This window comes from Cottoperca gobio, chromosome 5, assembly GCF_900634415.1.
Source record: "Cottoperca gobio chromosome 5, fCotGob3.1, whole genome shotgun sequence".
NCBI lineage: Eukaryota > Metazoa > Chordata > Actinopteri > Perciformes > Bovichtidae > Cottoperca > Cottoperca gobio.
The window spans coordinates 26,635,881-26,649,584 of NC_041359.1; the positions used below are offsets into that span (position 1 = coordinate 26,635,881).

The following is a 13,704-nucleotide window of genomic DNA, read 5'->3' on the forward strand; positions in this document are numbered from 1 at the left end:
TTACCCAGGGCATCACTTTGAATGTTTTCAAATGACAGCTAGTTTTGTATGTTTATATGTGTGTGTGTGTGTGTGTGTGTGTGTGTGTGTGTGTGTGTGTGTGTGTGTGTGTGTGTAAGTGTGTGCACTTGAAGCTAAATGCATCGTGCCCTGCCTTTTGAATATGTGTGGGAGCAATTTGTGTCAGTGTTGAAGCCGCTTGATGATATTATAATCCTGCTCCGCACAACACAAAGCAATTAATCTTTTAAAAGGCACAGGGAAAAGACGTGTGTGTGTGTGGGTGTATGTTTTTGCATGTGTGTGTGTGTGCATGTCACTAGAGTAGGTAATGGCCGGGAGAGCACAATTCAGTGATGCTTTTAAAACTTTCCTCCCCGCTCCAAGGGCAACAATTAACATTCAGAGATGAGAGAGAGAGACCGACAGATAGCAAGAGGAGAGAGAGAGAAGAGAGAGAGAGAGAGAGAGAGAGAGGGGAAGAGAGAGAGAGGGAGAGAGAGAGAGAGAGAGAGCACGAGGACAGAGAAGAGGGAGAGAGAAGAGAAGAGAGAGAGAGAGGTAGAGAGATAGAGATAGGACTCGGTCGTGGATCTCGATATGAAGGTATAGATATGGCGATATAGAGATGATAGATTTATTTCTCAGAGAGAGAGAGAGAGCGGATGAACACAAGTGTGAGAAATAACAAAAGAAAGAAATGGGAGGAAGAGAAATAAAAGTAAGCATAGTCTAGATAAATTGGAATGATAGCTTAAGAGGAAGAGAGCGAGGTAAATTAACATGCACAGAGGCTGCTGCAGCTCACGTGGCTAATGCTTTTACCAGCGAGCTAGTTGGAGCACAAAGAGCACACTTGATCCAAAGCACAGAAACACTGCAGGGCACTACTCCCTGTTAATTCACTTTTATGCTGCCAAAAAAAAGCACGAGCTGCACAAATAATGAATTCACAGATTCACACACAAAGCAAACAAAAACTGTGTGCACAAGTAGATTGTTTGAGTTTGTCGGGAGCCTCGAGAAGGCAGGAGATGCAGCTTCCTCTGTCACAGAGGCGTCAATGCTCACAGCCACTCGGATAAACTACAGTCCCAAGTCCTCAGATTTGTCCATTTTGTCCTGTTGACGCAAACATTTCTTTGATCAAGTGCTTTGGCTCGTGTTGCAGGAGCAGTACGTGTTTGTTCACGATGCCATCTTGGAGGCGTGTCTATGTGGGAATACAGCCATACCAGTGTGTGAGTTCAGAGCCATTTACTACAACATCAGCAGACTGGACCCACAGACCAACTCCAGCCAGATTAAAGACGAGTTCCAGGTGAGCACATTCACATTCACTCATATTCCTGTTGTTGTCGTTTGTGAGGACTGGACCCCTGAAAGTGCATGAGTCTAATCTATTGGTGAATCTGGGGCGTATGCTGATTGTGCGTCCAATTGAAACAAACCCACTGTCCGATTCGTCTGTAATCTCCGCTGGCATAGGCGATGGTGGCGGCGATAAGATCTCAACAACAGATCTAGAAGCAAGTGTCAATCTGAAATTTGCCGCGTGTGACGTAACGCACATTCAGCGCTGTTGGCTAGTTTAAACCACCAATCCATATATGCGACAACATCAAATAGCACTAGCTGTTCAACCCTGAATGCAATCCTACCCTTAACGTGACACGTTTGAATTCTTCTTTTGGAGGCCATCTTTTTGTCTTGCCTTTTTGGAAAACTAATGAAGAAGTTAGAACAATAAACTATTTTTCTGTTGATCAGACTCTGAACATAGTGACCCCAAGAGTCCGTCCAGAGGACTGCAGTGTTGGTTTGCTACCCAGGAACCACGACAAGAACCGCAGTATGGACGTTCTGTCAGCAGACCGATGCCTTCCTTTCCTAATATCTGTGGACGGAGAGAGCTCCAATTACATAAATGCTGCATTGATGGACGTAAGTGTACGTTTTGGGATATGAATGTGTCTCTTTTTAATTTCACATTTTTTACTATCCAGTGCTGCAGAGATGCCTCGATCTATTATCATTGCTCTGTTCACTCGTCTGTTTATTTCATGCTTGCTGTTGTTATTTATTTGTTGTCCGTCTCAACACTCCAGAGCCACAAACAGCCAGCGGCCTTCATTGTTACCCAGCATCCTTTGCCCAACACCATGGGCGACTTCTGGAGGCTGGTGTTCGACTACAATTGCTCCTCCATCGTAATGCTCAACGAGATGGACGCAGCGCAGGTAGAAACACGCAGACATGCTCACACAGAAACACATGTAGGCCGACACATCGACTGTAACATCACAGGACCTGATCGACACACCACAAAACGATCCTATTGTCCTTTAAATTATGCTCTCAGAAGGTTTCAGGTACAGTTTTGTACCAAAACGATTTAACACAGGAAGAAGAGAAACCAATAACTCATTTATCCAGTTATTCAGCAGTTTATAAACTTCTAGAAATGTTACCCAAAATAAAATTCTAAATAAATAATCAACGTATAGCTGATTACAGGGTAGGCAGAATGTAATGCTAAAGGTGGTCACATGAGCCACACTTGGTCAACATTGAATAAAGTTGGAAAGGAAATGTCCAAATTAACACATGTAGGTGTTTATTTTACTACATTTCGTTTATTTGCGTCGGTGTCTTTCTCAAAAATGAACCAAAAGTTAGCATTACAGAATGCCTCATTTGCATATTTATACATTCTCCAGGAAAGTCTTTGTTTTAATGTAAGTAATCAACTGGTGAAGGTTCATGGTGATATATATTAAGTACATGTTTGACCCTATTAACCTGGGGTGTCCCTTTGTTCATCGTGATTACATTGAACAGCTATGTGCTTATTATAAATCATCTTTGTGTACGTTGCATAGGAAGGGAAACACACGTTATCATGTATTCAACACAGATTTAGTTATAGTTATTATTATTTATATATTTAGAATAAATAATGTATTCACTTCCAGCTGCATCATAATCTTAAAAAAAGTTTTGTAAAAAGGTTTTTCCCAAATAATTGAGTTTATTTGAATGTACCTATTAAACCTTCCTCTTCCTTGTTTTCTCTCTCTTCATCTGTTGTCTACAGTTATGTATGCAGTACTGGCCAGAGAAGAGTTCATGTTGCTACGGTCCCATTCAAGTCGAATTCATATCGGCGGACATTGATGAAGACATAATCAACCGAATCTTCAGGATCTGCAACATGGCCCGGGTACTAACATGCTCCAACATTTCACCTTTTTCACACCAGACTAGTTTGACATTCTGTTAACAGCAGCAGGTTTACGGTTTGTGTAAGTGGCAAACCTCCCCTGACGTTTCTAAGATCAGAAATGTAACAATTGAATTAAAGAAAAGCAGAATGTTGTGATCGCTATTCTTGTTTTAAGAGATCTTGAACCTGATCTTGGAACATGTGTTGTCCTTTTATCACAGATATAAAATACTCAGAATGCATTTCTTGGCATATATTTGACATATAACCATAGATAGTGGAGCGATACACAGAGGAACACAATGTAACAACACATAAAAGGCCTTTTTCATTTCATGTGACCTTTACTTCCCCCCTGAGAGATGATACCGTATCACACAGACGACACACTACAGCCACCTGGCTAACTGAGTCCTGGTTTAGTGAGAACTCCAAAGAGAAAAGGAACGAGGTGGTGCAATAACAACAGAACATTTTGAACACCTTCCTCTCCCCTTGTCTCCTGGTTCCTCCCCTTTCCTTTCACTTCCTCACTTCCCCTCTCAGCTCTCCTTTCCCTTCTCCTTCTGCCTCCTCTTGTTACTTCCTTCTCATCTCATTTTATCAGCCATCCATGACGATACAACTCGCAGTGCCCTATCGTCTGCATGCTCCTATAGCGCTTAGTGAACTCCCCACTACCCTACTCTCTATATTCTCGCTCTCTCTCTCCCTTCTCTCAAACACATCACCAGTCTAGCGTGAAATGGCTCATATCATCGCCACAACAGCACATTTCAAACAGTGAGAGCAGCTCCCACCTAGCTGAGTCTGTACCACCATCCACTAAGCCATCAAATGAAGAGGGAGAGAGTGAAAGAGCAGGGCGGCCAAAAGGTTTTAGACGACGGAAATAAAAAGAGTCATGAAGGAAACGTGAGTCCATGACAAGAAATAGGAGTTGGTTGGAAGATAAAAAAAGAGGAAAAAGATTAAAGGAGAGAAGGTACACTGGGAAGTGGAGGCAACAGATGCAGCTTTATCTTGTGTGTAAATGTCAATGTGTGTCACAAGTCTAGCAGTAAATCAGTATGACAGTGATGGCGCGTTTTGGTATTTAAGGTGGTGGATGCCAAGCGCCTCGAGGCCAGAAGACTGAAAACATTTTGTCTACCATGAAATCGAATTAAAAATTGTAAGACGTCGTCTCTGTTGAGTCCAATCGTACTTCTTTTCAAAAGGCATTTGGTTCAGAAACAAGAACTAATTGGAGCACAACAGCGTGCGAACACAGGAGAAGTGGTTTATATATCAGTTTAGTATATCATTACCAAATGGGACCACCACTGGGAAGAATGGCAGCTTCCGCCTACGACTGCACTGTGTTTGGCTTCTTATCTGTCCGGGAACCTGCAGGATACGCCACCAAACAGTAACGCACTGTTTAGATCAAGTGTTTGGTGATAGAAAAGGAACTTTCCTTCCTTCCATTAACTTGTTTAACAGCTTTGGTAAAACAAAAAAGCAAACCTTCAGACTACACGGTGTCTGACTTTAGGATTATGTGCCTTGAATTGCTGCAATGATTCGACCCAGAGACAGAATCTGTTCTGATCACACACACATGTTTTATGCAGGAGGGGACAGAAACAGACTTCTGGATCACAAATGTCCACAGTCAACTTTATAATTTATAGCAAATTCTTGTGCGGACGCCTTAACAGAGTGCCTTCGACCTCACTTTGAGAACAATTGGTCCAAACCATCACAAAGCACCTTTTCATTCATGATTTTGTGGCACTTGGAAGGTGCTTCAGTTGTTTTCCCACTTTTGAATGTCCCATGGATTTACTACATGTTGTTGGTTGTGGGGATGACGGCACAAATCCTAATTTTCACACCTCTCCCTTCAGCCACAGGACGGTTACCGCCTCGTGCAGCACTTTCAGTTCATCGGCTGGCCGGCCTACAGGGACACGCCCCTCTCCAAACGCTCCATCCTCCAGTTGGTCAGGAGGTTGGCGAAGTGGCAGGAGCAGTACGACGGAGGAGACGGCAGGACTGTCGTACATTGCCTGTAAGTTAAACACACACACACACACATGTAGATGCACACACTCCATAACGTGTGATACAATAGTAGAAAGCAGGTGAAAGGACGACTGGAAGACTGGGATGATTGAATAACACAAAAATCAGAGAAAGAATAAAATGTGCCCTTATTGCGTGTGTGTGTGTGTGTGTGTGTGTGTGTGTGTGTGTGTGTGTGTGTGTGTGTGTGTGTGTGTGTGTGTGTGTGTGACAAAGACACATAGAGGAGAAAGATGTTGAGATACTCTTAGCAATGATAAAATACACTATATAAGAGACACGCATTTAAGACGAAACAAATGTTCACTTCACACGCACACGCACACACACACACACACACACACACACACACTTTTAGGATGATATATACAGTATATGGTGTTTCTAGCCTCATCCGTTCACTCTGCCGGCTCGTTCCTTCACGCTTTAGTTTCCCCCCGCTGATCTGTCAAACGGACAGATGACCTAAACTCAACATTTATCTCAGTTCTGGTGTATCTGAAGCGCTCTGTAAAACAGCCAAACACACACACAGCACACACACAGCTCTCATCTAAAAACGTGGATTATTCGTCAATGCCATAAACAAAAGGTGATAATTTATACTTTTTAATAACAGTGTCATCCTGGTGCATATCTAAGATGTGCTTTATCTAAGGTCACAACCCACAAGTCTTTACATGGTATCCACTTTTAATGTAAGTTAAATAAATAACTCTTTATTTTCAGTCATTGTTAGATGAGAACACTTAAATATAATGATTGCATGCTTATTTGTTTCAAGGAAAAATGCCAAAATGACTATTGACAATAGTTGGCAACATATGCAACAGAATTGCAACAATATAAAGATTTAATAGCATAAGAGTGGATGCTGCATTACCTTTAAGCTTCAATCACATGTGTTACTGTCACATTGTATCTGTTTTAGATATGTTCACCTCAGTATGCAACATTTATACATGATTTTCGGTACATTTAGGTTATTTTTTGTGTATATTAAGTGTATACTACTAAGTTATAAGGAGTAAAAGTTACAGCAGCAGTAAGAGTAGTAGGGTTACGTGCAGCATTAGAATACTAGTAGTAGCAATAGAAAAGAAAACTATACAAACAGACCTAAATAATAGTGATTACACACACACACACTTGTGCATGTGTGTACATATGACTGTGTGTGTGCACACAGCAGGAACACACACACACTGCTCAGGTCGTATGTGAGCAGAACAAATGAAGCTGATAATGAGGGAGGGAAACAGAGGCGGTGAAATGTATTGACGAGACAATAGAGGGAACTTCACTAACAAATGCTCGCATGCACACACACTCCAAACAAGTGCATCACTGGTCCTCATCCAATCAGCTTCCTCTGTCACAGCTCATTGGGCCAATCAGAATTGGCATTGATTTGTATTTCCTAGACACTGGGAGCTTTTGCTTGATTTCAATGTGTCTTCTATGTCTGTGAGAGATTTATGGTTGAAACTCACTTGTTTCTAACGCAATTTTAAAGAACAGCAAAAGAAAATTATCGCTTTTTATACATCGTAAGCTACATAAAATAAATCAAATTCAGGATCTTAAGGGAATTATTCAAGCTTATGAACTGAATAGTGGGAGGCATATCCCATCTTTGACCTGCAGCTCAAATCGATACTCATATCTATTGATTTCATGGGCTTAACTGCACACCGTGTATGTATCATCATTTATCATTTCAAAATAAAAGTGCGAAATTACATTTTCAAAGTTCTAATATGTGCATCGTATATTTAAAATTAAAATAACAATGAATTCAAATGCAAATAATTATTTGTTTGTAAGCAGCGAACCCACTGCTCTGACTTAACACGAGTGCATGTTAGTGAAGCTCCTCCTGCCTGTGGCTAAAGACAGCTACACTGGCTAATAAGCCCCAGATATTGATTCCACAGACTCAGTAATACCAGAGATAAGGAGAAACATGATGGTTCAATCAGTCGCTGCAGAAAACAGTTTTTTTCTTCCTCTTCACTCGTCCTGGAGGTTTGGAGTTTGATGTCTCATTTTCAGCAAATCACAGTGAAAGAACCGACTCCAGAATCCTAAGGAGCGACACACTTAACACAGCAATCTGTCCGTGCTGTATTTATTTAAATGCGTATTGATCTGTGTTTTAGATAAAAGGAGAATAACAGCTGTCTTGCCCCTGAAAGATCACTCAAATATTCCCCCACAATGCAGCAGTTCATATCTGAAGTAATTCAGATGTAAGTTGTTCACGAACAACTTGAAAATGTTCTGTCTGCAGTTTCTCGATGAGCTGCTGCTTGTTTGGATTGAGATGTTTGACTCGCTGACACTGAAGATACTCAGGTTAATAAGCTTCCAAACTTCTCTCGAACATTTCTATTGAAACTGTGAAAATAATTTGGCTGCCTTGATGCTCGGTGCCACTTGAGTCTTGACCTTGATTCTGTTAAGTTTGCTGGTTGTACTTCAGTAATTAAGGTTCATAATATTAATGTATTTTAGCCTTAAGATGTGTCTGACAGCACTGATGTAAAATGTGTTTCTTTCTTCCCACTTACAGAGAAATTATCTTTTAACACGCGTCTAAAAAGCGGAAAAGAAAATATTCTTTTGCATTTCAAATTGAACTCTCAAATATTAATATCCAAACACGGTGTAAGGAAGAGCTGCTGTGTCCCACTCCAATACAGATTTACACATGCAAACATTTTAATAAAACCTCAAGGTATCAGTATGTACGAGCAAAGAAGATTTACAAGCATTAGTCTAGTGCAAAACTTTATAATTACAAATGTTTCCTATTGAGCAGTAACTTGTCACCACCAAAGCGAAAGGTGTAGCGCAGCTGACATTGTTAATGCAGAGAAGGTAGACTGACTTTTGTAATGGCTCCACCTTTATTCAGTCTGAACACTGAAGGAGTCCGGCTGCAACCAGGTGGGACAGGAACGTCTGCACCTTCTTTATATGTTGGGCCACATAGCCAGTAAACACACAATCTATATACAGTAGGCTTATATATATAAAAACACACAACAATATGTTTGCATCACTGCATCTCGGTCCATTACAGCAACTTATTGTCTGTATAAAGTCTAAAAAACTCCAATTAAAGGTGAAAACATGTATTTGAATGTCTTAAATCGGTGAGTAGAGCTCATCCGTTATTCTTTCTCTCTTTACCCTTGTACTTGTTTCACTTTGGTTACCATTTTTATCAGGTATTCTAACGTTCAGAATGTGACTTTAGGTAAATTCTTGCGCAAATATCAAAATAGCAATCAAAACAGACGTAAAGCTAACTGACTGTAACCTGCTGTTCCACAAGAAACATGTTGACATTTGACGAATAGTTCCTCCGACACATAAACATAAAGTTCCACTCAAAGTTTTCACAGTTTAGGGTTCATAGATTTCAAGAGCATTTTTTTAAAGGCTGACAGAATAAACCTCAACACAGCAGCTGCAGGTGCATAACTGAGGGAAGTGGTGATAAAAGGCAAATAGTAGGTCCTGCTCTTCTGTAAAAGATGGTCGTTAACTTCTCTGACTTCAACACATGCCGGTCTGAAAAGATGTTTAAAAATGTTTAAATTCTCTCCTTTCTTTTATTCTCTCTTTTCCCTTTTCCATCTTCCGTTCAACGCTCATGCTCTCCATCTCTGCTTTTGTGTTCCCCTTTTTTTACGATGATGATTTTGGTGAACACACACACAGTAAGGTTTCCATAATGACAAAGTCGTTGTTGATCGAGAACTTATTTTGTTGTTTCTCCTTCTCGCTCTTTCCCTTCTCCTCCTCCTCTGCAGTACCGGCGGAGGGCGTTCTGGAACCTTCTGTGCCATCTGCAGCATCAATGAGATGAACCAGCAGCAGAACATCGTGGATGTTTTCCACACCGTCAAAACACTGAGGAACAACAAGACTAACATGGTGGAGACGATGGTGAGGACTCACAACACACACAGATGATTTAAGACACACACAACGCCGTCCGTCCTACATAAAGTAAAACACTTATACACTACTTACGGTACGTGCAGACATGGCAACATAAACACCTGTGCTGGACAACAGCACTAATCTATTGCATTACCAACATTGTATATGCAACCTTACATGTAAGCACATAAACGGTTCGATCCCCAGTCCTGCAGTCAGCATGTCAAAGTGTCCTTGGGCAAGATACTGAACCCCAAATTGCTCCCGATGGCCAACGGTGTGTGAGTGTGTGTGTGAATGTTTATCACTGCTGATGTGCACCTTGTGTGGAGCCTCTGACTCTGTATGAATGTATGTGAATGGGTGAATGCTGACGTGTGTTGTAAAGCGCTTTGAGTGATCGCAAAGATTGAAAAAGCATAAAACATTTAGCTCTATCAGATTGTTTAACACATCTGCCTTTATTCTTTACAAGGATTTTCCCAACATCAACTGATGTTAAAACATATTTAGATTTTAATTAAGTGTGTTTACTTTTTACTCTTTGGTTGGCGTTGTGTAACGATGCTGATGACTTTGTGTTTCCTTCTGTTCCCTCCACAGGAGCAGTATAAGTTCTGCTATGAAGTGGCTCTGGAGGCGCTCAGCTCCTTCTGATTGGCTGCGGGCTGACATTCTCTTTTCTGATTCGCCGTTGACGCTGCCTGTCATTCTCAACGCACCACTGGGACACACAAAGTGCAAAAAACGGCTTTGTGTTGACCCAACCCCCGACCTGTGAGCATGTGTGCCTGTGTGTGTGTGTTTGCGAGTGTGTGCACGTGATTCCGTGTGAATAACAGAGGGCATGCTTGCATATTTGAGTGTGCGCGTGCGTATCTACGTGTGTGCCTACGACAACACACACACACACAACCTGTACAGAAGAGAAAAAAAGCGACAAACATACACACTTGTGATTTTCGTGCGTGTGTGTTCGCTTCAGTGAGACTGTGAACTTTACATGCTTGTACAAAGAAAAAAAAATGATATGCTGAAAAACAAAATCAGATGTTTAAAAAAAAAAAAAGCACCACTTTTTTCCTTCTCTATCTCTCTGTCCTCTCTGCTGGGCTGTGATGTGACTATTGTACAGTATTTCCTTTTTAGATATATTCTACGCCTTGAATGTTGTCTCCCTGTGAAGGCTGGATGCACACTGGAAGACTTTTCACATTTAGCGAAGGTTCAAGTGACGCCTCAACGCTGCACTTTGGACCCAGAGTATAAAAAAAGTGTGTTTGGCTGAGATGTCGTCGATAGGTGAGGAAAGCTGGATCAAAGACCAACACACAGCTGTTGATGTTTACTTGTGGCCGGGGCCACTTGACTGCCTCAATGTGAAACACTAATTATACTTGTAATTCAGTAATTGGCTACAAAACGTTTGGTTTCTTCTCCTTCGCGCTGCATCACGACAGTATGGTTTTCTTTTGACGGTTCTGCTTCTACTGGGAAAAAAAAGGTTACAAATCCCAGTAAAACAGGAAGAAGCATGCAACAAGATCCACTTAGTGAAGCCAAGTGCATGGGGAAGAGGAACAACAGCATTGAATAGACAAAAACAAAAGAGAAATCTTTCTTTGCCTTTAAGACCAAACGTTGGTGTCTCTGCTCCAGGGTTTTATAATTGGGGCTGTAAGAAAAAAAAAAATTCATAAATGTTTTGGGATGGCTTTCTCTTATAGTGTGCATCCACCCTTACTGTAAATAAGATACGACAACCACAGTCAAACAAACACACATGGAACATCCTGCAGACACAAACAAAGGTAATCATTTCCAAACAATATCGCTCGATTCAACGACATGGTATTATAGTTTGGAGCAAAGTTTTATGTTACTTTCTACAAACTGTCCATTTAGACATGTTGTCTAAAGAATTAAGATATATATTTTTGCATATTGCACATTAAGCCACCGCCCACATCCAGAGTGACTTACGACGAGGAAGCAGAATGCGTCAACGTTTCTTCCTTAAGGAGACTAGTAGAGCAAACATGTGACGCTCTGGGTACAGGACTCTTTTTCAAACAACAACAACTGCACTCACAAACATACTCGATGAAAAAAAAAAAAAAAAATCCATCAGGTCGATGAGAAACTAAACAAAATGTAACTTATTCTACTTTTCTTTTGTCCGTTTGGTTTGTGTGGTTTGGTCTCTCCTGAAGTGCAGGCAGGCAAAAGCAATCAATCAAGATGTTTTCAGTAGCTTGTAGATTTCTACAGTTAGAGCTGTGTTCTGTTGGGTTTGATGATTGGGGCTTTACCTGGGCTGTGAACATTGTGTATTCTTTATTTTATTTGTACCTTGTCTCGAGAGCAGATGGGGTTTATTTAAACACACTCACATTTGTGCCCAATTGTGTTGTTCCTTCACCTGAAGCAGCTAAGTTGAACAGCATTAACCTGGCAGGAAGCAATATGCAGGAAAACATTTTGCACGTAATCTTTTTTTCAAATATGTATCGGTATCAGACGCATCAGGATTGGACATGAAAAGACCGCAGTGTAGACTTCACGGTGATTTAAAAAGACTTGTTAAGTGTCCTTGATTGAAATCAGATCCACGAGCCATGCGATGTTTAATGTGATGCATTGTGGAAGTTTAGGGATTACACAGTTTTCCCAGCATGCCATGTGTCATTACAGTCACAACAAAAAGAGAAAGGTCACATTTACTTCTCCCTATCTTGATCCCTAACTTCTCCGATCTATTAGGAAATGATTCCGGTTGATGATTGACCCCAGGGTGAGAGAAGGGCAACATGGCTGCCGTGTGGAGAGTGGGAGTTAATATGACTCGTACAGGATGTGACGCTGACCTCATTATCTCATCCGATCAGATGTTTGACATTTGTCTTTATCTGTTGTCCATTTAAGACATGAAGACAAAACCGACTTCCTGTTTTGGCGGCCTCTGAACATTTAGGGATCATTTGGTCGTATAGTCGTATATGAAGAACAAGACACCAGATTAAGGGCTTGATTTTTAAATGCCGTGGATCTAATTTAGAAGAACCTTTGAAACTACTGACAGAAGCAATGTTGTAAAACAATATCTAAAGAGAAGAACCCCCCCCATTGTAACCCATAATGTGATTTATATCGGCCATTATTCATTCCAGCATGTGTCGGTATTTTGAGACGATGGATTAATCAGTTTGAAATAAAATATCACGTTTCACAAAGGTCTCTGTTGAACATTTATTTAGTTAGTAACGTTTGCTTGTAAGTTTCAATTCTCTCGGCCAGAACCGGCACACTTGTGGCAAAATGTTGTGCAAACTGTTCAATCTGCGCTTGATTTGTACTTTGTTTGCTTGGAGTCCAGTCAGGCTCGCTAACGGACCTATCGCGATAAAGACTGTGTTGTATTGAAGACGATGTGAAAGCCAGTAATGTTTAGCGTTTTTTATTTCCACTATAAGGCTTTATTTCTATTGGCTCGGTTCATGGCCGTTCATCTGTATTATATATTTTTGTTTGTTTTCTTTTGGGATTTTGTTTTTTATGTTGAGAATTTGTACATTTCTTTTGTATAATTATTATTCTGATGATTATTTGTCTAGCAGTGTTGTTTAGATCTGGTGATGCCATTACCATTGGTTGTTTAGTTGTTTGAAATGTGGTTAACATGAAATAAAGGGACCAAAATGTTGAGCGTGTTCTCGTCTCTTTACCGACATAATTAACGTTTGATGCATCTGAAATGTCACGAGACAACATATTCTGTGAGAGGATGAATTCTGCACATGAGGGTTTTTACACATACTTTGTGGCGTATAAAACTGAAATAACAAAAGCACACACGTGGGGAGTATAGTTCATTATATCTAAGATGGTCTATCAGTGAGTAGGAATATAAATAAATAAGTTATAAATAAGGGTCTTTAAGTTATTATGGACAAAATGTTTTTATATATAAACTCCAGCGAGACATCAGACAGACAAACGCCTGCAGAAACAATAGTAAATACTTAAGGTCAGTATACACAGACAACTGCTCACCAACTTTATTACATTTATCCGTTTAATCTTGAGACCTTCACTTGTCGTTTGCGAGTCACATGACGACATCATGATCTTAGATGAGGAGGAGAAAAAAATGAAAACACAAAAGGTCTTTCTGGGCTGTTTTTTCCTTCTATTTCTAATCAATCAGAGTCAGTGATGAACACAGCTCCGAGCCAACGGCCTCATCCTTTATTTAGCTGGTTGATTCCCAAGGAGCTCATAAATATGCATGAGCCTGCGATTAGCATAGGCACCAAGGACAGGGCCTGTACCTTGGCATTATGACGATCAATCAGAAACACTAAGGGGCTCCTCAGAGGGAAGCTGTCTGTCAGCTTGGCTTTGGGCTGAGCTGATGCACGCGCACACGCATCAACAAAACAAAAAAGGTA

The 13,704-nt window shown here is 40.7% G+C and overlaps 1 protein-coding gene across 11 annotated transcripts in view; it reads left to right on the plus strand.

Annotated features, from left to right (window-relative positions):
• The window catches only part of ptprt (protein tyrosine phosphatase receptor type T), a 275,177-nt gene extending 262,221 nt beyond the window's left edge, over positions 1–12,956 (plus strand). For 7 of the 11 annotated variants that reach the window (XM_029431023.1, XM_029431026.1, XM_029431024.1 and 4 more), the window contains 7 exons: positions 1,172–1,321; positions 1,771–1,950; positions 2,109–2,240; positions 3,098–3,223; positions 5,119–5,282; positions 9,121–9,256; positions 9,857–12,956. In XM_029431023.1, the coding sequence (XP_029286883.1) occupies positions 1,172–1,321; positions 1,771–1,950; positions 2,109–2,240; positions 3,098–3,223; positions 5,119–5,282; positions 9,121–9,256; positions 9,857–9,910 (942 nt within the window). In that variant the 3' untranslated portion in view covers positions 9,911–12,956. The remainder of the gene's footprint in view (positions 1–1,171; positions 1,322–1,770; positions 1,951–2,108; positions 2,241–3,097; positions 3,224–5,118; positions 5,283–9,120; positions 9,257–9,856) is intronic. The other 4 variants (XM_029431025.1, XM_029431027.1, XM_029431033.1 and 1 more) reach the window with 1 other exon arrangement.
• Positions 12,957–13,704: the final 748 nt, after the last annotated feature.